General features: G+C 44.9%; 1 protein-coding gene across 2 annotated transcripts in view; it reads left to right on the top strand.

Moving 5' to 3' along the window:
• The window catches only part of TP53I13 (tumor protein p53 inducible protein 13), a 92666-nt gene that overhangs the window by 21166 nt on the left and 45705 nt on the right, over positions 1-25795 (top strand). Inside the window, exons 2-4 of one of the 2 annotated variants that reach the window (XM_077480358.1) lie at positions 5272-5346; positions 15136-15171; positions 23978-24036. In XM_077480358.1, coding sequence (XP_077336484.1) covers positions 5272-5346; positions 15136-15171; positions 23978-24036 — 170 coding nt within the window. The remainder of the gene's footprint in view (positions 1-5271; positions 5347-15135; positions 15172-23977; positions 24037-25795) is intronic. The other variant, XM_077480359.1, reaches the window with a different exon arrangement.

The raw sequence follows: 25795 nt of genomic DNA, 5'->3' as shown, positions 1-25795 counted from the left end.
ATTTATGTATACAATTTTTTTTTTAGCTATATTTGAATTTGATGCACTTTGTATTATAATATTTAGTGGTGTAATGGTCACTTGGTTTAGCGCCACGTGTTTCAATTATTTATAATAGGAACAAATACACAGAAATTACATATGTTTTATTTCTGCCTGTGACTCCATTGTAAAGATTTGTCATCCTTGTGACACCAAGAACAACCATGAGGAAAATTGGGTTCACTGGGACAAAAATTCACAGATTGGGGTAAATGGGGCTTACTGGAACAGAAAAGTACAGATGCTTGATTGAATTTACTGGAACAGAAAGGCGCAGATACAGAATGGGGTTTACTAGTACGGGGAAGGTACAGATGTGGAATGGAGTTCACTGGGACAGAAAGGTGCTGATGCTGAATGGTATATTCTGGTCTGACTGGAATAGAAAAAGTACAGATGCATAATGGGGTTTAATATACAGTGGTGTGAAAAAGTGTTTGCCCCCTTCCTAATTTCCTGTTCCTTTGCATGTTTGTCACACTTAAGTGTTTCGGAACATCAAACCAATTTAAATAATAGTCAAGGACAACACAAGTAAACACAAAATGCAATTTGTAAATGAAGGTGTTTATTATTAAAGGTGAAAAAAAAATCCAAACCATCATGGCCCTGTGTGAAAAAGTGATTGCCCCCCTTGTTAAAACATACTATAACTGTGGTTGTCCACACCTGAGTTCAATTTCTCTAGCCACACCCAGGCCTGATTATTGCCACACCTGTTCACAATCAAGGCATCACTTAAATAGGAGCTGCTTGACACAGTAAGGTCCACCAGAAGATCCTTAAAAGCTACACATCATGCCGAGACCCAAAGAAATTCAGGAACAATTGAGAAAGAAAGTAATTGAGATCTATCAGTCTGGAAAGGGTTATAAAGCCATTTCCAAAGCTTTGGGAATCCAGCGAACCACAGTGAGAGCCATTATCCACAAATGGCGAAGACATGGAACAGTGGTGAACCTTCCCAGGAGTGGCCGGCCGCCCAAAATTACCCCAAGAGCGCAGCGACGACTCATCCAAGAGGTCACAAAAGACCCCACAACAACGTCCAAGGAACTGCAGGCCTCACTTGCCTCAGTTAAGGTCAGCGTTCATGCCTCCACCATCAGGAAAAGACTGGGCAAAAATGGCCTGCATGGCAGAGTTCCAAGGAGAAAACCACTGCTGAGCAAAAAGAACATCAAAGCTCGTCTCAATTTCTCCACAACACATCTTGATGATCCCCAAGACTTTTGGGATAACATTCTGTGGACCGATGAGACAAAAGTGGAACTCTTTGGAAGGTGTGTGTCCAAGTATATCTGGCGTAGAAGGAACACTGCATTTCATAAAAAGAACATTATACCAACAGTAAAATATGGTGGTGGTAGTGTGATGGTCTGGGGCTGTTTTGCTGCTTCAGGACCTGGAAGACTTGCCGTGATAAAAGGAACTATGAATTCTGCTGTCTACCAAGAGATCCTGAAGGAGAATGTCCGACCATCTGTTCGTGTACTCAAGCTGAAACGAACTTGAGTTCTGCAGCAGGACAATGATCCTAAACACAGCAGCAAGTCCACCACCGAATGGCTGAAGAAAAACAAAATGAAGACTTTGGAGTGGCCTAGCCAAAGTCCTGACCTGAATCCTATTGAGATGTTGTGGTATGACCTTAAAAAGGCCGTTCATGCTCGAAAACCCTCTAATGTAACTGAATTAGGACAATTCTGCAAAGATGAGTGGGCCAAAATTCCTCCAGGACGCTGTAAAAGCCTCATTGCACGTTATCGCAAACGCTTGGTTGCAGTTGTTGCTGCTAAGGGTGGCCCAACCAGTTATTAGGTTTAGGGGGCAATCACTTTTTCACACAGGGCCATGATGGTTTGGATTTTTTTTCACCTTTAATAATAAACACCTTCATTTACAAATTGCATTTTGTGTTTACTTGTGTTGTCCTTGACTATTGTTTAAATTGGTTTGATGTTCCGAAACACTTAAGTGTGACAAACATGCAAAGGAACAGGAAATGAGGAAGGGGGCAAACACTTTTTCACACCACTGTAACAGATTGGGAATGGGGTTCAGTGAAACGGGTGTGTGTGTGTGTATGTATGTGTGTGTGTGTGTGTATATATGTATATATGTATATATGTATATATGTATATATATATATATATAATATATATATATATATATATATATATATATATATTTTTACACACACTTCTATTATTGCATTTAAAGCAGAGTTCCACCCAAAAATGGAACTTCCGCTTTAAGGGAAGGTGACCCCCTGTCATGCCACATTTGGCATGTCATTTTTTTTGGTGGGGGAGCGGTGTTCCCTGTTTTTCAGAGAGTCCCAGCTCCCACTTCCGACCGATGCACTGGAAGGGAGATCGCCTTTCCCCCCCCCCACTCAGCAATCATCTGGGACACGTCACAGGTCCCAGATGATTGCCCGGGCCAGTCGCGGCGTGACTTGCGCATTGGGTGCCCGGCTGTGAAGCCACAGCTGGGCGCCCACAGTTACAATGCCAGCACTGCTCAGTGGAGGGGGAGATGAGAGGGACTTCGTTCCCCCAGATCGCTGCACCCTGGGACAGGTAAGTGTCCAATTATTAAAAGTCAACATCTGCAGTATTTGTGTATTTTAATTTTTTTTAACCACTTCAACAAGGACAGTGTACGTACACAGGGACGGTGTAAAAATAGTGTACTTACACAGGAACAGTGTAAAAATTAAAGTAAAATAAGAAAATAATTTTTTTCTTTTAAGCGCCTCGTCCTTCTGAGCTTGCGTGCAGAAGCAAACTCATTCGCAAGTCGCGCCTGCATATGTAAAATGGTTCTCACATGTGAGTTCACAGAATCACTGCGATCGTTAGAGCGAGAGCAATAATTCTAGCACTAGATCTCCTCTGTAATGCTAAACGGGTAACCTGTAAAAAAATAAAATAAAATTGTGACACTTATGAAGATTAAGTACCGTAGTTTGTCGCCATTTCACAAGCGTGCACAATTTTTAAGTAGGTATTAATTTACTCCACTTAAAGAGGGGTTCCCATTTAAAAAAAATATTAAAAGTCAGCAGCTACAAATACTACATACTACTACAATGCTAAGAATCGGTAATCAGACACTTACCTGTCCCAGGGTCCAGCGATGCTCCCCCTCCGTTCGGCGCTGGCATTGTAACTGTGGGCACCCATCTTGGACCTGTCACATGTCCCAGATGATTGACAAGGGGGAGGTGGCAGAGCGGAGCCCTTCCTGCACCGAGGGGAAGTGATGTCACGAGCCCAGATACTGAAGGAGGCAGACTTGTGGAACATCACTTTAATATCTTTTACGTTATATAAAAAAATGGGCTAACTTTACTTTGGGTTTTTTTTCTTTTTTTTTTTTTCTTTTTTTATAAAAAGTGTATTTTTTTTTTTTTCGCAAAAAATTGCTTTTGTAAGACCGCTGTGCAAATACGGTGTATCAAAATATAACAATCTCCATTTTATTCTTTAGGGCTCTGCTAAAAAAAATATAATGTTTGGGGGTTCTAAGTCATTTTCTAGCAAAAAATACTGATACTTACTTGTAAACAACAAATATCAGAAATGGGCTTAGTCCTTTAAAGTGATCGTAAGGCAGGAGTGCCCAACCTTTTGAGGAGCGAGGACCACTTTATCGACTTGGTAACCGCGGGATGGCAGGTCTGTGTCCACTCTGCATATGTAGCGCAGACACGGATGCAACCCGCTCTACCCTAAGGGCCCTCTGATCCACCAAACAGATCCCCTTCTGTGTTTGTGTTTTTTTTTTTTTGTTTTTTTGGAGATCCAATTGCAGATAGGCGGGTGTAAATGAACACGAGTCCGTTTTACATCTGCCACTCTATAGAGGTGAATGGAGAGTTCGTTTTGAGTCCACCTGAAAAACAGACAGGCGGACCCGATCGGACCGATCATGTGAAAGGGGCCTATGGCTGCTTTCACACTGATGCATAGCGGTTTACCTGCACCTCAACTGACCTCAATCTTCACTTCTTCCTCAGGATTCCTGCAGCTGGCTGGTATTGCTGGTGGGTACTGATGCTAGTAGTGATGACTGGTACCAATGGGGGGGGTACAGATACTGCTGGTGGGTACTTCTGGCAGGTACTGGTACTGTTGGTGGGTACTGATACTGGTGGCCGCTTTCCCAGATCACGGGTTCCTGTGTCCCGACCTGCCGTCCTTGAGCATAATTGTGACAGAAGCTTGCAGCTGCAGTAGAGGGCAGAGCCGATGCTTCCTGTCACAGGTGGAGTACATCTGGTATCACTCCGCCTGTGAAGGAGCCGGCGCTATACAGGAAGCATCGGCTCTTCCTTTAGCAGCGACTCCCGTTCTTTGCACTAATGCTCGGAGATGCCGGGTTGGGAACGTGCGATCTGGGCTTGCTGACCCGCCATCTGAGAGCAAGACATGGCGGGCCACCGGCTGGGCACCCCTATTGTAAAGGTTAGGGGTTGTTTTGTTTTTTTTGTTTAACAGACCTGTTCTGTGCAATGGCACTCCTGGCTCCTCCTCTTCATCCTCCCAGACCCCCCCCCCCCCACGGAGAGCCGAATTCCAAGGGGACACCCTTGCAGGCACTCTCATCTTTCACATAATACAAAAAATTGGGGTAACTTTACTGTTTTATAGTGTTTTTTTGTTTTTTCTTTGTTTTTGTTTTTTTCCCCCAAAAAGTTGCGTTTTGAAAGACCGCTGTGCAAATAGTGTGAGATAAAATATTGCAACGACTGCTATTTTGTTCTCTAGAACCTCTACTAGAAATGTATTAGCGTGTGTGTGTATGTATTTGTCTGGGGGTTGCAAGTAATTTTCTAGCAAAAAATACTGCTTTTAACTTTTCAGCAACAAGTGTCAGAAAAAAGGCTTAGTCTTTAAGTGGTTAAACTGACTTCATTTGCAGACCGAAGTTCTGTATCTTTTTATCCCTCAGCGCTGAGGCAATGTTGTGATGAACTTTGCCAGAGAATGGTTCTGCGCTTGTTATATGAATCGTGGAAATACTGGATTAAGAGCGTGTGGGGGGTTGAATCGAGTGTAAAAAAGAAAAAAAAAAAATGTACAAACTCGATTGTGCAGCTCTACATCCTTGAATACAAATTTCACTAATAATTTAAACAAGATATAAACCTAGGCTAAGAAATGTGTAATAGTGACTAGATATATTGGCATTTAAAACATGGCTTTTTCTTTCTTTCAGTCTAATATCCACTTGGACATGCCTAACGAAAGTGTCTATTCATGTCCCGGGGCCTATATTCCACCTTCCAGTCAGGTATGAAGACTTTAGAAATCTGCCAGAGATTCCCATCTGTAAAACGTTAATTGATTTAAACTAGTTTGTGATGCCATTATTTTCTAATGTCACCCTAGAGGTGGTACGATGTTCCCATGTACACATAGGCTTTGAAAGGAGTTTAGAGGCAGAAAATAACCCACTGCCAGTGCGTCCAGGAGCAACAGAGTTTTGGCAGAAAAAACACTTGACGCGTGTTAAACGTCCTGTGTGCATGATGCCTAAATGGCATTTTTGTTGCGGGGGATGCCTAAATTCTGACTTGTATCTTCGTGCAGTCTTCTGGGAAAATCAGTAAGCCAATCACACAAGCAGGAAATTACATTTCTGGGGGGAGGGGGGGTTGCTGGCTTTCTTACACCCTCTGCGTACAGAATGCCTCCAGGTGGCCATATTGTATTTTTCAGAAAATTTCAGCGCTACAGATTGAACAGGAAGGGTCATTTTTTTTTATTTTTTTTTTATTTTTTAATGACATCTCATGAAAAGTGGAGTTTGCTTGAATTTTGAACAATGTATGGTCCTGCTGCCACCGATCTGACGAAAATCGATTGTTCAATTTGACTTTTCTTGAAGGTGCATGTTACAAATTATCTAGACAGTGTCTGCATCTAATCAAATGCATGCATAGTTCAGGTATTCTGACATGTTAAAGTGGTTATAAAGCCACTTGTAATGTTACAACAATCCGATCTGTTGGGTAACAATGTGTGCCCCACTGTAAGCCGGTATCTACCTTATTTCAGAGAGTCTCCCGACGCTCACGTAACCGGCCGCTTATCTCCTTTCCCCGTCTGACAGCTGCAGCAGGAGGGGCCGAAAACGCCCACTAACGTCAGCCGGTAGGAGAGAGGCGGCCAGTCACGCGAGTGCCGGGGGTAGATACAAGGTAGATACAAGGTAGATACAAGGTAGATACAAGGTAGATACAAGGTAGATACAAGGTAGATACAAGGTAGATACAAGGTAGATACAAGGTAGATACAAGGTAGATACAAGGTAGATACAAGGTAGATACAAGGTAGATACAAGGTAGATACAAGGTAGATACAAGGTAGATACTGGCTTTTTGGGCACATATTGTTACCTAACAGAGCAGATTGTAGTAACGTTAACCCTATTGCTGCCAGGTCTGTACGTTGTACGGACCTGACAGCGAGGGTATCGCACACAATCCAGTGGCTGCAGTCACTGGGATTGTGTGTGTGAAACTGACAGGCAGACTCCTACCTGTCATGTGAGAGCATTCAAGCGGCTCCACTGCTGCACCCCGCCATGCTTTCCGGCCTCTGCTTGCCCATCGGCGGGCCCAGGAGCTCCATGGCGGGTGGAGGGGAAGGAGAAGAGGGGTCCACTCTCCTCCCCTTCTTTCTGTGATCCGGAAAGTGATATCTCTGACGTCACTTCTGGGTAGAGTTTATCTGCATTACAAAACATTCAGTGGAGCACAGGGGAGACATATAGGGTCTTTTAGACCTGCATGTCTAGGTAAAGAGAACCCGTCAGCTAAAAATCATCACATAGGGGACTTTATTTCTCAAATTCCCACCCCTACATAGACGCACATATGAACGTAAACGCATATGTGGGGGGTGCCTAAGCATGAAAACATTGATTGCAATACACGTGTTATATATCGCTGCACGCGCCAGAGGGGGAGCAATAATTCTAACACAAGACCTCCTCTGTAACACTAAACCGATATCTTTAGGATACTTTTGAAGCTTCGACTATAGAAAATATAGAGTACTGAAGATTGTTGCCATTTTACAGGCACACGGAAATTTAAGGTTGGACATGTTGGATATCTATTTGCTCAGCGCAACCTCATCTTCTTCTTCCTTTTTTTTTTTTATATATATTTTACCAGTTTTGGGTAGTTTATTGCGTTTGTTTGCCCTAAATTTCACTTTAGTTTGTTTCTTACAAAAATTTTGCATTCCCTAGACCTTTACCGTAATAACGTGTGATGTGAAAAAAATTGGAACTACCACTATTTTATTCTCTAGGGTGTCTGCTTTCAGAAAATATATAATGTTTGGGGGTTTTGCGTAATCTTCAGGCCGAAAAATAATTCTTTAAACTAGTATGCAAAAAACGCAAAAATGGCTCTGGCCGTGAAAGGGTTAAACTGTTATGAAAGCAGTAGGAGACAAGTATCAGGGAGCGTATGGAGCTGACTGGCAGGGAGAGGGGAGAGGACACAGGAGAGCTGCGGATGACTGAGGCATGTAAACTGACCAGTGTCAGGGCTCAGCAGCCATGATAAACCGTGGTCAGTTTACAGGGGGGGGGGGGCAGGATCAGATAGGTATTTCAGGTGATACAGAGGGCCAAATTGCACATCAAACACTGCTGTATAACCTGCTTCAAGGTAACAGGATCCAGGAGGTTACAAACACTTTAAAGCGGAGGTCCGCCCCCACTGCAAAAATTAAAAGCCAGCAGCTACACATGCTGCAGCAACGTTTCATAATAGAACACTTACCTGTCCTGGAGTCCAGCAATGTCAGAAAAAAGAAAGGAAAAATCGTACAATATTCCTATACACAATTACCAAAAAATAAACTTTTAAAATGAAAGAAATTCAATTCACATTTCAATTCACATGAAGGCTGCAGTTCTATTATATACCAACTATATAAAAAATAAATAAACCAGAAAAGTATCAACATGAGTGATCACAAACCTTCCCCCTTGGGTCTAATATCTCAACAGGGGAGTTATGTCAACTAGTCACAGCACACAAAAGATATGGCAAAAAATGGTGAGAATTAAACCCATTAGACTTAGTGAAAAGGTTCAAACTTCAATGGCCTACTGTGATAAACAAACATACTATACCATGTGCTGAAATTATGTATACAAATAAAATATAAAAAACAAAAACCTGTGAAAAAAGGCAATAGACTAAATGATTCATATACAATAGTCCTCAACAGAGTCCAACTGCAAAAAATCCAAATTTGCAAGTCACCACGTGGCGATTAAGTGATTGAAGAAAAAGTTTTTACTCCAGAATTCTGTTATTGTGAAGGGTGCAGCATTTCACCACCACCAAAAACCAAGATGGCTCCTTACCAGATGCTTTAAATTGAATTGCATGTAAAAGTAAGGGGGATGCGGCGTCGAGATCGAACGGGGCTGTGTGCCTGGAGGCGGCTGTCGTGGGCTCGCTTAAGGACCTGCAGGAGCTGGTTTACAGGGGGGTGGCGGCGAACACGGCGCTCCCCGGCCCGACGAGGACGACGCTCAGGGTGTGGCGGACGGCTGGGCGAAGGTTTGCGAGACCGAATTGCTGGTCTCCGGCCCAGCCATTGTGGGGCAACCCGAACTTACTTTAGGTCGATCCTGGACCCGCAGGTCTGGGTGCGCTTCGGAATACGTACGCTGGGGGACATCTTGTCGCCGGGAGGGCTACTTCCTTTTGCTCGTCTGGCAGAACTGCACGCCATGCCTGGTTGGATGTATTTCAGATACATCCAGCTGCGCCATGCCGTTAGAGCTCAATTTTCTATATCCCCGACCTTACAATTCACTCCGCTTGAGGAATTATTCACGGGGGAGGGCCCAAAGAAACCCCTTTCGGATGTGTACCGGGTGGTCTTCCCAATTGATCCTACGAGGCTGACTCTGCTCTGGAGTAAATGGCAGGTTGACATCCCTGCTCTGGAGAGGGAGGATTGGGAGGAATGCCTGGAGAGGGGTACTAAACTGGTTATATCAGCGAGTGATAAACTCATCCAGACGAAATTTCTTCATCGGGTGTACCTCACTCCAGTGCGTTTGTCCAGGATATATCCCAATAGAGACCCTCATTGCCCCAGGTGCCAAACTGAGGTTGGAACATACCTGCATATGTTCTGGGAGTGTCGACGGCTGGATGACTTCTGGTCAGGCATTTTTGACCACTTGAATGTCCGGCTGGGGTTAGGGGTCCCTCGGACCCCTGCCCTAGCCTTATTGGGCATCCATCCGGATGAACACACGCCTTACTACTCGAAGCTGTTGACCTCCTATCTCCTCTTCTATGTGAAGAAGGTGATTTTGTGCAAATGGCTCTCGGTTCGCCCCCCAAGTGTAGCCCGGTGGGAACGAGCCGTTGACACTGCCCTCCCGTTATACAAACTAACATACCATAATCGGGGTTGTCCGTGGAAGTTTGACAAAATCATCTGGCTCCCATGGACTTCCGGGAATGCCGCTTGAGGATCGTGTGGGGATCATGGCTTTGCCTGCCCCCCCGTTTTGTCGGGGCCTGGGTCCCCCCCCTCCCCCTAATTGGTCCCCCCCCCCCCGTCCCCCTCCCTCCGCTCTCCCCTCCCCCCTCTCCCGCCCGCCCGGTGCTTACCATGACGGCCTAAGTCTAACTATATGTATATCTCATGTAATGTGTTTGGTGATGGGTGATCTGCTCTGAGACTCACTGTAGGTGTAATTGTTTATCCCTTTTCTGCTGTATGACACTCTGAGCTACAATGTTAGTCTGTAATTGCTTGGCTGTACAATTGAGTTGTTCCTCTGCCTTATTCTGTTTGTATCCTGTCATGATATCTTTGAAATAAAGCACTCCTGTTTTTCAAAAAAAAAGTAAGGGGGATTGTACACACTCCTCTATCTTCCAATGACGGCGGATCTTTCAAACTGCGGTTCAATGTCATAGATCCCAATTCATGTTGACCAATAATCCGCCATAAGAAAAAAACGCTCCAATAGTGTAAAATCACTAGTTTAATAAAAAAAAAAAAAAAAAAAATGTAAAATTACACTTACAAACATGTGGCAAGATATGGCTTATTCGGGTGGGTAGCGCCGGCCGTGCGCACACCTCCACACACGTATCCTCTCCAAATCGTACGAATAAAATTTTCAAGCCAATACCAGCGTGTCACGTCGCCCATCAGCTGTCGGGTGCTGCTGCCGCCATTGCCAGGGTTCTGATGAGAAAGTTCCCCCTGGCGGATAATGGGGCCCCCCCCCCCCCCGTACTGCACAGACGCAGCGCTTGCACAGTATGAATCACAAAGGAGCCACCGAAAAAAGTCGAAGCTGAACACCTGTGAATCCGATGTACACAGCTCCTGTAACAGGGCCCCTTGCAAGCTTGCTTCGCTCACCACGCTTTGGGCACGGTCTCGCTGCGCTCGGCATATTGATATTCTAACTCTGTGTCCTCTTGGATGGTGGGTCTTGTACCTGGACTCAGAGCAGAATGTAGTGCACAGGCGCCATGTAGAGCTGACGATCAGCTGTTCATCTCCGGAGACTTTGGTGGCTCCATAGTCGTTCATACTGCGCAAGCGCAGCACATATACGGTAAAGGAACCCAGTAGTGAAGCATTTCATCTGGGTCCTTACTGCGGATGTACGAGGCACCCGTTGTGCTCTCCTACTGGCCTGGTGGGGGGGGAGGAGGAGGAGGAGGGAGCCGAGCAATGGCGTAATACGTCGCGGCCCTGACTGGTGGGTCTACCTATACCAGTGATGGCGAACCTTGGCACTCCAGATGTTTTGGAACTACATTTCCCATGATGCTCCACTACACTGCAGAGTGTCTGAGCATCATGGGAAATGTAGTTCCAAAACATCTGGAGTGCCAAGGTTCGCCATCACTGACCTATACTATACTGACATTATCAATCTCATTATAACAAGAATTGCCTAACTCCCAGCCTAGCTTTTGAAGCACATATTATCTCATGAAAGATTCAATTACATATCGCAAGGGATGCCATATTCCAAGCCATATGGTAGTTGTAACTTAACCTCCAGCTCTGTGTAGGTCTCTGGCTAATACATCTGAATATTTACAGGAGCGGGTTAAAGTGTGTGTGTGTGTGTATATATATATATATATATATATATATATATATATATATATATATATATATATATATATATATATATATATATATATATATATATATATATATATATATATATATATATATATATATATATATATATATGTGTATATGTGTATATGTATGTATGTATATGTATGTATGTATGTATATATATAATATATATAATTTTTTTTTTTTTTTTTCATGAACCGTGTTGCCATAGTAGCAAGGAAAAGAGATTCCAGAACCAGACATAAAGGAAACTAAGAATTCTGCATAAGGCTCCATGCACACTGAAGCTCAAAAAAGCTATTTCTGGACGCCAGATTGCTGGCAGAAAACGCTGGTTGAAAAACCTGCTTTTAACAGCGTTTTATACTAGCGTTAATGAGCGTTTTACAGCGTTAGCGTTAATGGGCGTTTTTTATAAAAATACACAGAGGACACTCCAAAAATCCCACAATGCATTGAAAAATAGAATGCCGAACACTAATGAACGAGCGTTAATGAGCGTTAATGAGCGTTTGTCGTTTTTTGCCGCTGAAAAACGGCACTTTGAACGCGAATTTCTGGCGTTCAGAAAAAAGCCCATAAACTCCACTGCTCATTAAAGCTGAAAAACGTCCATGTGTGCATGGACACATAGGCTAACATAGAGTGGAGTTTATGGGCTTTTACAAAAAACGCCCAAACGCCAATAAACTGCAGTTTATCAGCTTCAGTGTGCATGGAGCCTAAATGTCAGATGGAGCATGTTTTTAACTCCCCGAAAGTTGTATTCTTGGTTATTATAAGTTATTCCTGGTCTTTGTGATACAGTGACATACAGTCTTGGCTAAAAATATTGGCACTCCTGCATTTCTGTCAGATAATGCACCACTTTGCCCAGAAAACTGTTACGATTACAAATGTTTAGGCGTTTTCATGTTTATTTTGTATTGGTATGACACAAAAGTGGAGAAACAAAAAGCCAAATCTGACACATTTCAAGCCAATTCCAAAACAGACTGGACAAAATGATTGGTACCATCTCAAAATTGTTAGAAATAATTGCATTCCAAGTTTGTGATGCTCCTGTAATGCATAACTGAACTCGCTTGTATCAATTAACAGGTGCTGACAATATAGAAATCATACTGGCAACCAGTTAAAATGGTTATAAATTGAGGATTTGAGAACAAAAATTGTGGAAAAATGGACAATCTCAAGGTTACAAGTCCATCTCCAGATACCTTAATGTTCCTGTGTCCACTGTGCACAACATTGTCAAAAAGTTTACAGCCCATGGCACTGTAGCTAATCTCCCTGGACGTGGATGAAAGAGAAAAATTGATCAAAGAGTTTGCCAAACTTCCCTGAAGAAACCAAATTTATTTTGGGAGAATGTACTGTGGACAGACAAAACAAAATTACAGCATTCTGGTAAAGCCCATCATTCTACTGTTTTCAGATAGAGAAAGAAATGAGGCCTTTTAAAGAAAAGAATACAGTCAAACATGGAGGAGGTTGACTGATGTTTTGGCATTATGAAATCTGAAGACCATCAAAGAATTCTTGAGTGCAATGTAGGGCCCAGTGTCAGATAGTAGCGTCAGAGGTCATGGGTCTTGCAGCAGGACAATGACCCAAAGCACATGTCAAAAAGCACCCGGCAGTGGTTTAAAACAAAGCGCTGGAGAGTACTGAACTTGCCAGCAATGAGTACACATCTAAAACCCATAGAGCAGGGCTCAAAATTTCCAGTCCTGAGCTACTAGCCAGGCCTTAATGGTTACTCACCACCAATTGCCCCACCCAACCTCTACCATGCCCCGTCCCTAATCCCGCTCCTATACACAACCTCAAATTCTCATGAAATGACACTTAAATGTTTTATGCAGAATTAACCACTTCCCGACCAGTGCACGACGATGTACGTCGACAGAATGGCACGGGCAGGCATATTGGCGTACATGTACGTCCAATCTTCAATGCCGCCCTGCCATCGGGAGCGCGCGCGCCGGCTGCGCGCTCCCGCGCTGGTCGGGACCCCCGCGAGTCCGGTCGCGGGACCCGCGGACTCGATCGCCGCGGGCATACCCGCGATCATCTCACGGGACGGCTGAATGGAGGAAATGCCGTGTAAACAGCATTTCTCCATTCTGCCTAGTAAATAGTGACGCTGATCTCTGCTCCATGTGATCGGAGCAGAGATCAGTGTTCACTAAATGAAAGCCCAACCCCCCCCACAGTTAGTAACACACCCCTAGGAACACTTAACCCCTACACTGCCACCCACTGGTTAACCCTTTCACTGCCAGTGTCATTTTACACAGGAATCACTGCATTTATATAGCAGTGATTACTGTATAAATGACAATGGTCCCAAAAATATGTCAAAAATGTCCGATGGGTCCCCCACAATGTCGCAGTCACAATAAAAATCGCTGATTGCCACCATTACTAGTAAAAAAAAAAATAATAAAAAATTATTAATAAAAATGCTATAAAACTATCCCTATTTTGTAAACGCTATAACTTTTGCGCAAACCAATCAATAATCGCCTATTGCGATTTTTTTTATTTTTTTTTATTTTTTTATTTTTTACCAAAAAGAAGAATTTTTGTTTATAGCGCAAAAAATAAAAACCGCAGGGGTGATCAAATACCACCAAAAGAAAGCTCAATTTGTGGGAAAAAAAAGACGTCAATTTTGTTTGGGAGCCACGTCGCACGACCGCGCAATTGTCAGTTAAAGCGATGCAGTGCCGAATCGCAAAAGTGGTCTGGTCTTTGACCAGCAAAATGGTCCGGTCTGTAAGTGGTTAAGTTACACAAATATTAACAACAACTTTATCACCCATGTCCATCAATACAGCGTGACCAGTGCCCGCTAACGCAGCCTCACCCGTGTCCATCATTGCAGCCTCACCCGTGCAGAATAGGGTGGCCGGATCATTCTAGCGTGGAGGAAGAGGAGAGCCGGCTTGATCACAGAGCGGGGTTTGCATGCTGTATCAGCTTACATTACAATTGCAGTCCACGCGCCGTCACACACAGCCCCGCCCTCCTGACCCCGCACCTGTGAGAGACAGAACGCCGGTCCAATGCCAGAGCACGTTCTGTCTGTCACAGTTACGGGGTCAGGAGGGCGGGGCTGTGTGTGATAGCGCGTGGACTGCAATTATAATGTAAGCTGATACAGAGCATAAAGCCGGCTCTCCTCTTCCTCCACGCTATAATGATCCGGCCACCCTCTCTGTTTCTCCACACCCCCCACCGGTCCCAGGCAGTCCATCCCCTCGCTAAGACCTACTTTTCCACTCGCAAAATGCTAGTAGGAGAGTGGAAAATTTGAGTGCTGCCATAGAGCACCTGTAGAGGGATCACAAAACAGCACTTGGGAAAAGGAACCCTTCTAATCTGAGAGACCTGGAGCAGTTGGCGAAAGAAGCGTTTTCCAAATCTCCAGTAAAGAGGTGTAAAACTCATTAATGGTTACAGGAAGCAAATGATTTCAGTTTTTTTTTTCGATGGGATGTGCTACCAAGTATTAAATTGATGATGTCAATAATTTTGCCCAGTCCACTTTTGGTGTTTTGCATGTGTTTTGCATGGAATCTGTCAGATTTGCCTTTTTTGTTTCCTCACCTTTTTTGTGTCTCATCACTACAAGCAAAAGAAATAAACTTCTGGGCGAAGTTGTACTGCAGGGGTGCCAATATTTTTGGCCATGACTGTATGTGTGGTGCGCAAACAGTTTTTCAAGCCCTTATCTTACTGTATGTTTGACTTTGTCTTGCCTTTTTTGTTTCTTAACTTTCCTATTGGTATTGGGCATTTTGGATAAAAAAAAAAAACTGCTAATTCTATCAACATTGTCGATGTGGTTACAGGGCCATACATTTATTTGACTTAATGCTTCTCTTTTGTTCTGTAATAGGTGTATCCAAGTATAGTTACCAAGTATAAAGAGGAGGTAAGTCGCACAGGACTGTAAACTAATCCCTGCCTCATACTGGGCTAGAACACCTTCATGCTGAATTCCAGGCAGAAAAAAAAGAAAGTTACATAGTTAGTGAGGTTGAATAAAGACACCAGTCCATCCAGTTCAACCTGAGTGAGTATCTACAATTGTCCCTATCCCTGTACTTTGTACATCACACACTTGCATCGGTCCCTACCCTCCAGGAGCCCACAATCCAAGGTCCCCATTCATATACTAGGGCCAATTTTGGACAGAAGCCAGTTAACCTACCTGCATGTCTTTAGAGTGTGGGAGGAAACCGGAGTACCTGGAGGAAACCTACGCAGGCACAGGGAGAACATGCAAACTCCAGGCAGGTAGTGTTGTGGTAGGGATTCCAACAAGCGACCCTTTTTACTGCTAGACGAGAGTGCTAACCACTACACCACTGTGCCACCACCAAGTTGATGGATAGCTCCCCTATAAGGCCTCATGCACACTGGACATTTTTACAGCTGCTCCTAGGTGTCGGGCGCTTTTTTTTTTTTTCTATGGCCTAAAAACGCCTCTCCATGTTATTCTACAGTGCCTTGAAAAAGTATTCCTACCCCCTTCAAATTTTCTGTTTTTTGTCATGTTACAACCAAAAACCTAAATGTGTTTTATATAATAGACCAACACAAAGTGGCACAAAATTGTGCAGTGGAAGGAAAATGAGAAATGATTTTCAATACTTTGTATCCCCACCTTTTGCTGCAGTTACAGCTGCAAGTCTTTTTGGGTAGATGTCTTCCAGCTTTGCACATCTAGAGTGAAAATTTTGCCCCGTTTTTTTTTTCTTTGCAAAATAGCTTAAGCTCTGTCAGATTGGATGGAGAGCGTCTCTGAACAGCAATTTTCAAGTCTTGCCACAGATTGTCAATTGGATTTAGATCTGGACTGAGCCATTTTAACACATGAATATGTTTTGATCTAAACCATTCCATTGCAGCGCTGGCTGTATGTTTAGGGTCATGCTGGAAGGTGAACCTCCACCCGAGTCTTAAGTCTTTTGCAGACACTAACAAGTTTTCTTCCGAGATTGCCCTGTATTTGGCTCCCTCCATCTTCCCATTAACTCTGACCATCTTCCCTGTCCCTGCTGAAGAAAAGCATCCTCACAACATGATGCTGCCACCACCATGTTTCACGGTGAGGGTGGTGTGTTCAGGGTGATGTGCAGTGTCAGTTTTCCGCCACACATAGCGTTTTGCTTTTAGGCCAAAAAGTTCCATTTTGGTCTTATCTGACCAGAGCAACATGTTTGCTGTGTCCCCAACATGGCTTCTCACAGACTGCAAACAAACTTCTAATGGCTTTCTTCTTGCCACTCTTCCATTAAAAGCCAAATTTGTGTACGACTAATAGTTGTTCTGTGGACAGATTCTCCCACCTGAGCTGTGGATCTCTGCAGCTCCTCCAGAGTTGTCATGGGCCTCTTGGCTGCTTCTCTGATTTAATGCTCTCCTTGCCTAGCCTGTCAGTTTAGGTGGACAGCCATGTCTTGGTAAGTTTGCAGTTGTGCCATACTCCTTCATTTCTCTATCGTTCATTGAAGGTCACAGTCACCCACCTTGACCTTAGGGTGTTATCACCCCTTTAGGAGAGGACTAGGCAGAAAGTGTTAAAAACAGCAACACTTGCACAGTACCACCCAGGGGGCGGTCCTGCTGGCTATAACCCCCTCGCACTGCATCCAGCAGCTCCAGTTTTTTTTTTTTTTTTTTTTTTTTTTTTCTTTCTGCCTAGTATAGGAGAAGGACCTGGCTCCCGGTGGGACCATTGGTCCTGGGATTTTTTTTGTTTTCTTCTGCATTTTTGATTCCTGTGATCTACAATCAACAGCTGGGCTGGGTGACTGGCTAGATAATATAGATCCTTGTAGTCTCCCCAGCCTGGCCATCGAGCGTGAGCAGGCTCCAGCTATGTGCTGGGTTGGCCACGACATGCCTCATCTATTCCAGGGGCGGCCGGTGAGCTATATTCTCTGGGGCACAGGTATGACCAGACTACTGCTGTCTGTGTCATTGTGCTGGCACACCATTGTGCCGGCAGCCACCCCGTACTGCTCGGGTGATGGGTCTGTCTGTGGAATGCGTCCAGCAGCTTCCTTCAGGAGGGTTAAATATAGTTCCACCTGTCTTGGCAGAATGGAGCAGCTGGGCATTCCCTGGGAGGTCAACTAGGGGGTGTCTCACTCTCAATTTTCTTCTCTCCTTGTCCTTTCCCTCCTCCCCATGCTATGGGCCGCTGTTTGTCTGGGCACATGGGGGTGCGGTGCACGTACCTGGTCGGGGGTCCTCCAGGGTGTGGGTCCTGGCAGGGGGCAGCTCTGGGTGTTGGGGGGGCCCGCTCATCCTCTTCCCTTTTTTATGGGCCACGGTGGGTGTCTGTGTGAGCCATGTGGGGAGGCTGCCACTCGCTCCGCTGCCATTTTATGGTAGCCACAGCTGTTTTTTTGCCTGCTGCCATTTTCTTGGCACTTTCAGACTTTTTTACAGAGGCGGCCATTTTCTAGTAGCCTCAGGTGGTTTTGCCTCTAGCACTGGACGCTTGTTTTCTTCTAGAACAGCGCGCTTCCACACCGACACCTCATCCATGGCACAGGGGAGAGCGGACAGCAGCAGCAGCGCAGTACCTGGGTGGTGAGTCATGCGGGGGGGCCCCTCAGTCTGTGCAGCTAGGAAGGTGGACTTTTGTGTGCCTTGCCTTTGGTCCCTAAGTGGTGACAGGCGAGTGTGGGTCAGCATGGCATCAGAAGCTGGTGCTTCTTCCCCAGACATCCCTGTGATTGCAACTGGTTCCCCTGCACCTGCGGTGCCTATGGGCGCTCTGTTGGTGGTCCTGGAGGCCTTTGTTGCCAGGGTGGAAGTGGCGTGCGGGCGCAAGGGGGGTAAAAAACCCACTCCCCCCACAGTCTTCTGGGGAAAGCGCTGATTCAGACTCGGGCCCCTGTGACTGGCACCCCCTGTTCTGATGTATCAGAGGATGCGGACCAGGGCCGTTCGGACAGTGAGGATGACTCGGTGTCCGGGTCAGCACAGGAAAAGGTGCTTCTATGAGCACTTATTACAGCAGTGTGGGATACCCTAAAAATGGATGATACAGCGGGGACATCTACATAGGTGTCGGTCCTTTTCGGGTCCCACAAGCCGGCCCGCACGTCTAACGTGTTTCCTTACCTAACTTATTTTGATAAGTTTATTTACAAGGAATGGGGAAAACCGCAGCGGGCCTTTTCAGTCCCGAAACGCATGGCAGTGCATTACCTCTTTTGAGGAGAGTTTCCTGAAGAAATGGACATATCCGATTGTTAACCCCCCCGGTATCCAGGTTAAATAAAGTAACCACGATTCCGGTGGAAGGGACTCCTCCTTTCAAGGACCCTGCGTCAGAAGGGCAGAGGCAGTTGCCCGGTCCATGTTTACCGTGGTGGGGGTCAGCATGGCGGCAGTGTTAGCCACGGCCCTGCTATCGCAGACACTAACTGAATGAGCTAGATTGTTGCACTCACCGTGGAGAAGCAACAGGCTTCCCCGGTCTGCGTGGAGCTGGCAGAACAGTTGGTGCAGGGCCTTAAGTATGTCTGAGATGCAGCCTTGGAGCCCCCTTGCTCTCTAGAGCTTCAGTATCAGCAGAAGTGCTACGTCGCCTGATTTGGCTGAAATGGTGGTCTGCGGACCAGGCATCTAAGAAAGCACTAGCGGATTTGCCCATCCAGGGAGAGAGGCTATTTGGAGCCTCGCTGGATGACATTATTAAGAATGGTACTGGGGGTAAGTGTACGTTGCTCCCACAGTCCAGGAAAGGTAAGGAGCCACGACATAGGCAAGGCCCCTCCTTTTCCGCTCAGAGTTTCGTCCTCCCGGGTCAGCAGGTAAGCGCTCCCAGTCTGACAAGGTGCCTGCTGAGGGACAAAAGCATCCCCGGTTTTGCAAGCCAAACAAGCCTGCGAACAAATCTGTTACCGCATGAAGGTTTGCCCCCGCCCGACTCTTGTGTGGGAGGTCACCTTCGGGAGATTGCAGCTCGGTGGACCTCCATGCTTTCCGGCCAGTGGGTCTGCAAACTGATTTTCTCAGGGTACAAGATAGTTTCTTTCTTGTCCGTCACAGATTTTTTTTTTTTTTTTTTTCCCCTCCAACCTTCATCTTCTGGCTCGTCGGGAGGCCCTGTTTGGGGCAGTACAGGACCTGCTGCTGTACCTGTACCAACACCGGAAAGGTTTTAGGGGTTCTACTCCAATCTGTAGTCCCAAAAAAGGAAGGGGTCCATCCGGTCCTGGACCTCAAGGCCCTCAACAGCTTTGTGAAAGTACAAAGGTTCAGGATCAAAATCAGAATCAGTTCGCTCAGAGGTCGCTGCACTCCATCTGGGAATTTCTGGCATCCCTGGACATCAAGGACGCATACTTGCATGTCCCCATATGCTTCGAGCATCAGAGGTTTCTGCGGTTTGTGGCCGGGGATGAGCACTACCAATTTGTAGCTCTCCCTTTTGGCCTGGCATCAGCACCGCGGGTCTTCACCAAGGTGCTAGCCCCAATTTTGCTGAGGCAGCAAGGGATCGCAATCATGGGTTGCCTGGACGACCTCCTTCTGAGGGCAGCTTCCGCCTCAGAATTAAGGGTGGAAGTGGCAATCGCCATGCAACTGCGTTTTTGCATGCGAGTCCCTGGTCTCATGGTAGCCACTTTCGAGGCGGTACCGCATGCTCAATTCCACACTCGAGTCTTGCAAAAGGAGATCCTGTCCAAATGGGAAAAATCTCCATCGTCCCTGGATTGTAAAATTCGGGTGAGTCAGCTAGTCAGGGATTCCCTGCTCTGGTGGCTGAGGTCGACGGCACTTCGGTCTGGGAAGTCTATCCTTCCTCTTCATTGGACGGTGATCACAATGGACGCCAGCCTGACCGGTTGGGGGGGAGTTTGGGGCATACAGTCAGCCCAGGGTCAGTGGACCCAGGAGGAATCCCGCCTGCCGATTAGTGTTCTGGAGCTTCGAGCAATCAGGCGGTGCCTCTCCACATGGTCACGGAGGCTGTAAGGGCGTCTGGTCAGGATCCAGTCGGACAACGCCACAGCGGTGGCGTATGTCAACCATCAAAGAGGAACAAGGAGCTTGGCTGCAGCACTGGAGCACTGGAGGTCGATCACATCCTGCGATGGGCAGAGCAGCACGTGCCGGGTCTGTCGGCTGTGTAACATTGCTTGCTTCAGCCACAAGGTTTTGCATGTGACTGTTTAAGGTTGCAACTCCTCCGCTGAGGAGCTCTGGTTATGGGTGGAGTTATTGTTGTTTTGCTGTTCCCACTCCTTGTTTTCTTTGACACTGCTTGGGGACGTCCCTAAGGTCAAGAAGAGCTGCTGTGTCTGTCAATAAACAGTAGAGAAAATAGTATTTTTGTACTCCCCCCCGTAAAATCCTTTTTCTCTCCAGTTCGTTGACGGACACAGCACCCACCCCTCCTATTTATGTTTGTACTGCTTTTGACTAACAGCTTCTGGATGCAGTGTGAGGGGTTATGGCCAGTAGGACTGCCCCCTGGGTGGTACTGTGCAAGTGTTGCTGTTTTTAGCACTTTCTGCCTAGTCCTCTCCTAAAGGGGTTATATAACCCTAAGATCAAGAAGAGCTGCTGTGTCCATCAATGAACTTCAAAGAAAAGGATTTTACGGTGAGCACAGAGAAAAATTGTATGTTAGTGCAAATAAAAAAAAGTATTTGCACTAACATACAATTTTTCAGGACAAGCTTTCGGTGTATGTGCAAATAAAGTTAAGTATCACGGACGGTACTCAATTTTCTCTGTCACAATTGCACTAATACGGCTACAATCACATTAAGTACGGTGAGCACAAAAATCCTATTTTTTTGGATCATGGATAGAACCGTGCTCCATGAGGTTTGGGTAATGTATATATATTTATTTTTTAATTATAATATTATTTATTTTTATTTTTTTTGTTGTTTTTTTTTTTTTTTTTTTTTTTTTTATATATAACCTAACCCTGCTTTAAACTTCTCCACAAATTTATCCCTGACCTGTCTGGTGTGTTCCTTGGCCTTCATGATGCTGTTTGTCACTAAGGTTCTCTAACGGACCTCTAAGGATTTTATTTAATTTTTTTTCCCTCAGTTTAGGCCGATACGTATTTTTCTACATATTTTTGGTAAAAAAAAATCGCAATAAGCGATTTATTGATTGGTGTGCGCAAAATTTATAGCGTTTACAAAATAGGGGATAGTTTTATGGCATTTTTATTAATATTTCCTTTTTTTTTTTTTTTTTTTATAATTTTTTTTTTTAGTTTATTTTTTATTTTTTTACTAATAATGGCGGCAATCAGCAATTTTTATTGTGACTGCGACATTATAGCAGACACATCGGACATTTTTGAGACCATCGTCATTTATACAGCAATCAGTGTTCTACAAATGCACTGATTCTGTGTAAACGATACTGGCAGTGTAGGAGTTAAGTGTGTCCAAGGGGTGTGTTACTGTGGGGGGGCGTGGCTGTGTTAGTGAACACTGATCTCTGCTCCAATCACAGGAAGCAGAGATCACTATCATTTGTTGCTAGGCAGAATGGGGAGATGCTGTTCGAGTCCACGGGACCCGCAACCGGACTCTCTGGGGTCCCGACCGGCACGCAAGCGCTGGCATGGCTGTAATTTCAAAATAGATGTACCTGAACAGGAAAAATGTAAACCGCGCTAGGAAAAATAGTGTAAATTAACAAACTAACAAAATAGGCAGCAGCAATAAATGCGATATGGCATTCAACAGTAGTAAAGTATATATAAAGCTGCGCCAACCCTCTAATAAATACAATGTCAAATAAAAAATAAATAATAAAATATAAAAATAAGACTGATACAATTATGCAAAAAAAAACTCAAATAATGTGTAAATAACAAAAAGGGCCAACAAATGGCAAAAAGAGAGAAAAAAGTCCAATCTAAGAAGAGTTCATAAGTGAATCCAAATAACGGACGTTAGTGTTCTTAAATGACAGCACCACAGTGGTTCAACACTTTCCAAAGCGCGTGAAGTGCCCGTCACCATATGTTGAATGCGCTTACCAGAAAATATATGAAATGAAGCATATATGAATGGTCGGTGGATAACATCCAGGTTAACCTTCCTCAGCTGGGTCAGCACTCCATCTCTTAGCGATATTTCCAAGATAGTAATCTGTTCAGTGGTCTCGATAAAAAGCACTCAGAGGCCCACGGAAAAGAAAGGGACTGACATAGCGTAATAACGTAGGAACAGTTTAATAAATAAAAGTATTGCACTTACAAGTACGTAGATAAAACACAGCATATAGGAGCAATGTAAAAAGCCGGCCGGCAAACAGGAGCCCGTCCTCCTCTCCTACAACGTGGTGGCGTCACTGCGTGCCTTCCCAGACGCGTTTCGTCATACCTGACGTTGTCAATGGGGACCTCATGTATGACGAAACGCGTCTGGGAAGGCACGCAGTGACGCCACCACGTTGTAGGAGAGGAGGACGGGCTCCTGTTTGCCGGCCGGCTTTTTACATTGCTCCTATATGCTGTGTTTTATCTACGTACTTGTAAGTGCAATACTTTTATTTATTAAACTGTTCCTACGTTATTACGCTATGTCAGTCCCTTTCTTTTCCGTGGGCCTCTGAGTGCTTTTTATCGAGACCACTGAACAGATTACTATCTTGGAAATATCGCTAAGAGATGGAGTGCTGACCCAGCTGAGGAAGGTTAACCTGGATGTTATCCACCGACCATTCATATATGCTTCATTTCATAGATGTACCTGAACGCCAATTTGCCTGTCCATTCTGCCGACTTACATCGTCGTGCACCGGTCGGGAAGCGGTTAAAGGGGAGGGCCACCCTGAAAAACAAAAAAATGTTAAAAATTACAAAAAATCTAAAAAAAAAAAAATGAAAAAACATTTTTTTTTTTTTTTTACTTACCAGAAATGCCTGTTGCTAGGCACTTTATCCTAATCTTCCTCTTCCTCCTCCGCGGAGATCTTCTGTCTTCTCTCTTCGTCGCGGCGTCTTCTGGGTAATGAGTCGCGCTGTGTTCTGGGAACTGTGTGTTCCAGAACACAGCGCGTCCCATTCAGAAAGCGCTGCGGGACTCGCGCATGCGCAGTAGGAAACGGGCAGTGAAGCCATAAGGCTCCGCTGCCTGTTTCCCTTACAAGGGATGGCGGCGCCGGGACCCGAGAGCCGAGGGACGGGTCGGCCTCGGGCGGCCGACATTGCGGGCGCCCTGGACAGGTGAGTGTGTTTATTAAGTTAGCAGCTGCAGTGTTTGCAGCTGCTGACTTTTTTTTTTTTTTTTTTTTTTTTTTTTATAACCGGCCCTCCGCTTTAAGATGTAGTAATTGGATTTGGGAGTGGAAAATAGAAGAGGGCAGGGGGAAACGCTGCTAAATGCGCATTAACGCCAATGCAAAACTATTCTAAAAGCATGTTTTATTTATTTATTTTTTTCAGCCGCTTTTTCCTTGTGTTGATACTAGCTTTGCAGCTCGTATATATTTATTTATTTTTTAACACCCTCTGTGCGTGAGGCCTTAATATTAGTTACTAAATCCACATGTCACACCCAAGAGCCACTGACACTGTAGCAACCGGGTTTTGTGGTCTCTGGAGAAAAAGTCCCAGCACCCAAGGCTAACTGCTTTTATATCAATGTTGCTTTTTTCCAAGTTTTACTGTGTGTAATGGCCTAATTTGTTTCTGTAAAATGTTCATGGACATTTCTGCTGTCTTGCAGAAAACGTATCCTGCCTGTATGGACGTGGTAATTAACCACACATCACCTATACCAAATAGGTAACTCAATGCTACTCATTTCTTAGTGATCCTAAAGTCTTGTGTGTGTTTATTTTTTTTATTTTTATTTTTTTTTGTTTATAGATCACACAAAAAAAGGTATACATGCCTGCTCTGTGCAATGGTTTTGTACAGAGCAGCCCAGATCCTCCTCTTCTCGAGTCCATCACCGGCGCTCCTGGCCCCTCCCTCCTGCTCCCACGGCAAGCAGCTTGCTATGGTGGTAGCTGAGCCGCTGCTCTGTGCTTCCATTCAGACACAGATCTGTGGCTCAGCCCTGCCCCCTCTTTCCTCATTGGCTCACTGACTTTGACAGAAGCAGGAGCCCAAGGCACCCACTTCTGTGTCTCAGCCAATCAGAAGGGAGAGTCCTGGATTAATTGAGATGGGGCTCAGGTAGGTAATAGGGGGGCTGCTGCACACAGTTTTTTTTTATCTTAATGCATGCATTAAGATGATAAACAAACATTCTACCTCTACATCCACTTTAAAGTGGAACTATAGGCTTTTTTTTTTTTTTTTTGGATGGTGTGAGGGAGGGTCATAACCCGTGTCAGTTTATTTTTTTGGGCATCTGTGTCCTATTGGGAAGATTTCCCTTTACTTCCTGTCTCATATCCAAAAACAGGAAGTGAGAGGAAATTCCTGCAAATTAAGGGGATCCCTTGGGTTGCCCCAGATCACCATAACTAGTGTCCCAGTTGGAAGTTTTCCCCTCCTATTACTTTTCTGGGGTCAACCCAAAATTTTAAATTTTCTTTTACTTTCACTTTCAATAGTAATGGTAAACAGAACAATTAAAGATGGTGAATCTTCCTAATGGGGCAAAGGCCACGGTAAAAACGGACAGGTGTCTAACCCCGCTCTAATCTATCCAAAACTAAAACAAGTTTTTCCTTTTAGTTGTCATTTTAGATCAAGTCATTACTACATACAATGTAAACCCTCTGCATGCAGCTTTCCCTGCAGCCCCCCCCCCCCCCCCAATACATACTTGAGCCCAAGGGGCTGGGGAGTAAGCACACGCGAGTGTCCCTATAGCAAGCGGCTTCCTATGGGGGCACTCGGGGTGGAGCTAGGAGTGTGGCATGGGACCCCAGAAAGAGGAGCAGGGTTGCTCTTTGCAAAAAACATTGCACAGAGCAAGTAAGTATAACAGGTAAAAAAAAAAGAAACTTTATCATAACTTTAAGCCATTTTACCAACTTTTTAAATCTGATCAGATTTGGCTAAAGAAATCCTTGGTGATCTTGCCATGAAGGCCCTTGTTCAGGCACTTCCTGTTATGTGCCATCAGTCTCCCTATTTTGGCTCCCGTGTTGTCAAACTGTCCACATGCTCCCCTGGCGGAGTCTATATGTTGCTATGCTGACAGACAATGAACAGATATGGAGGGTTCTTTACGAAAGGCAAATCCACTTTGCACTGCAAGTGCAAAGTGCACTTGGAAATGCAGTCGCTGTAGATCCGAGGGAGACATGCAAGGAAAATGAACAGCATTTTAGCTTGCACATGATTGGATGATAAAATCTTCCCCTCATTTCAGATCTACCCCTCAGATTTACAGTGACTGCACTTGTAGTGCAAAGTGCGTTTGCTTTACGTAAATAACCCCCATGGTCTGTTACTGCAAGGAAGCCATTCCAGAGCAAATACATCAGTGGCTAAGTGGTTAAGAATCCTGAGGTGATACATAGTTCTTGCATGCAAAATAAACCCCAAAAACGAATAAAAGATGAAAACTTTATGGAAAAAAACA

This window comes from Lithobates pipiens, unplaced genomic scaffold (genome assembly GCF_037356315.1).
Source record: "Lithobates pipiens isolate NorthernLeopardFrog02 unplaced genomic scaffold, aLitPip1_a1.2 Scaffold_16, whole genome shotgun sequence".
Taxonomy (NCBI): Eukaryota; Metazoa; Chordata; class Amphibia; order Anura; family Ranidae; genus Lithobates; species Lithobates pipiens.
This window is presented reverse-complemented; position numbering and strand designations above follow the sequence as displayed.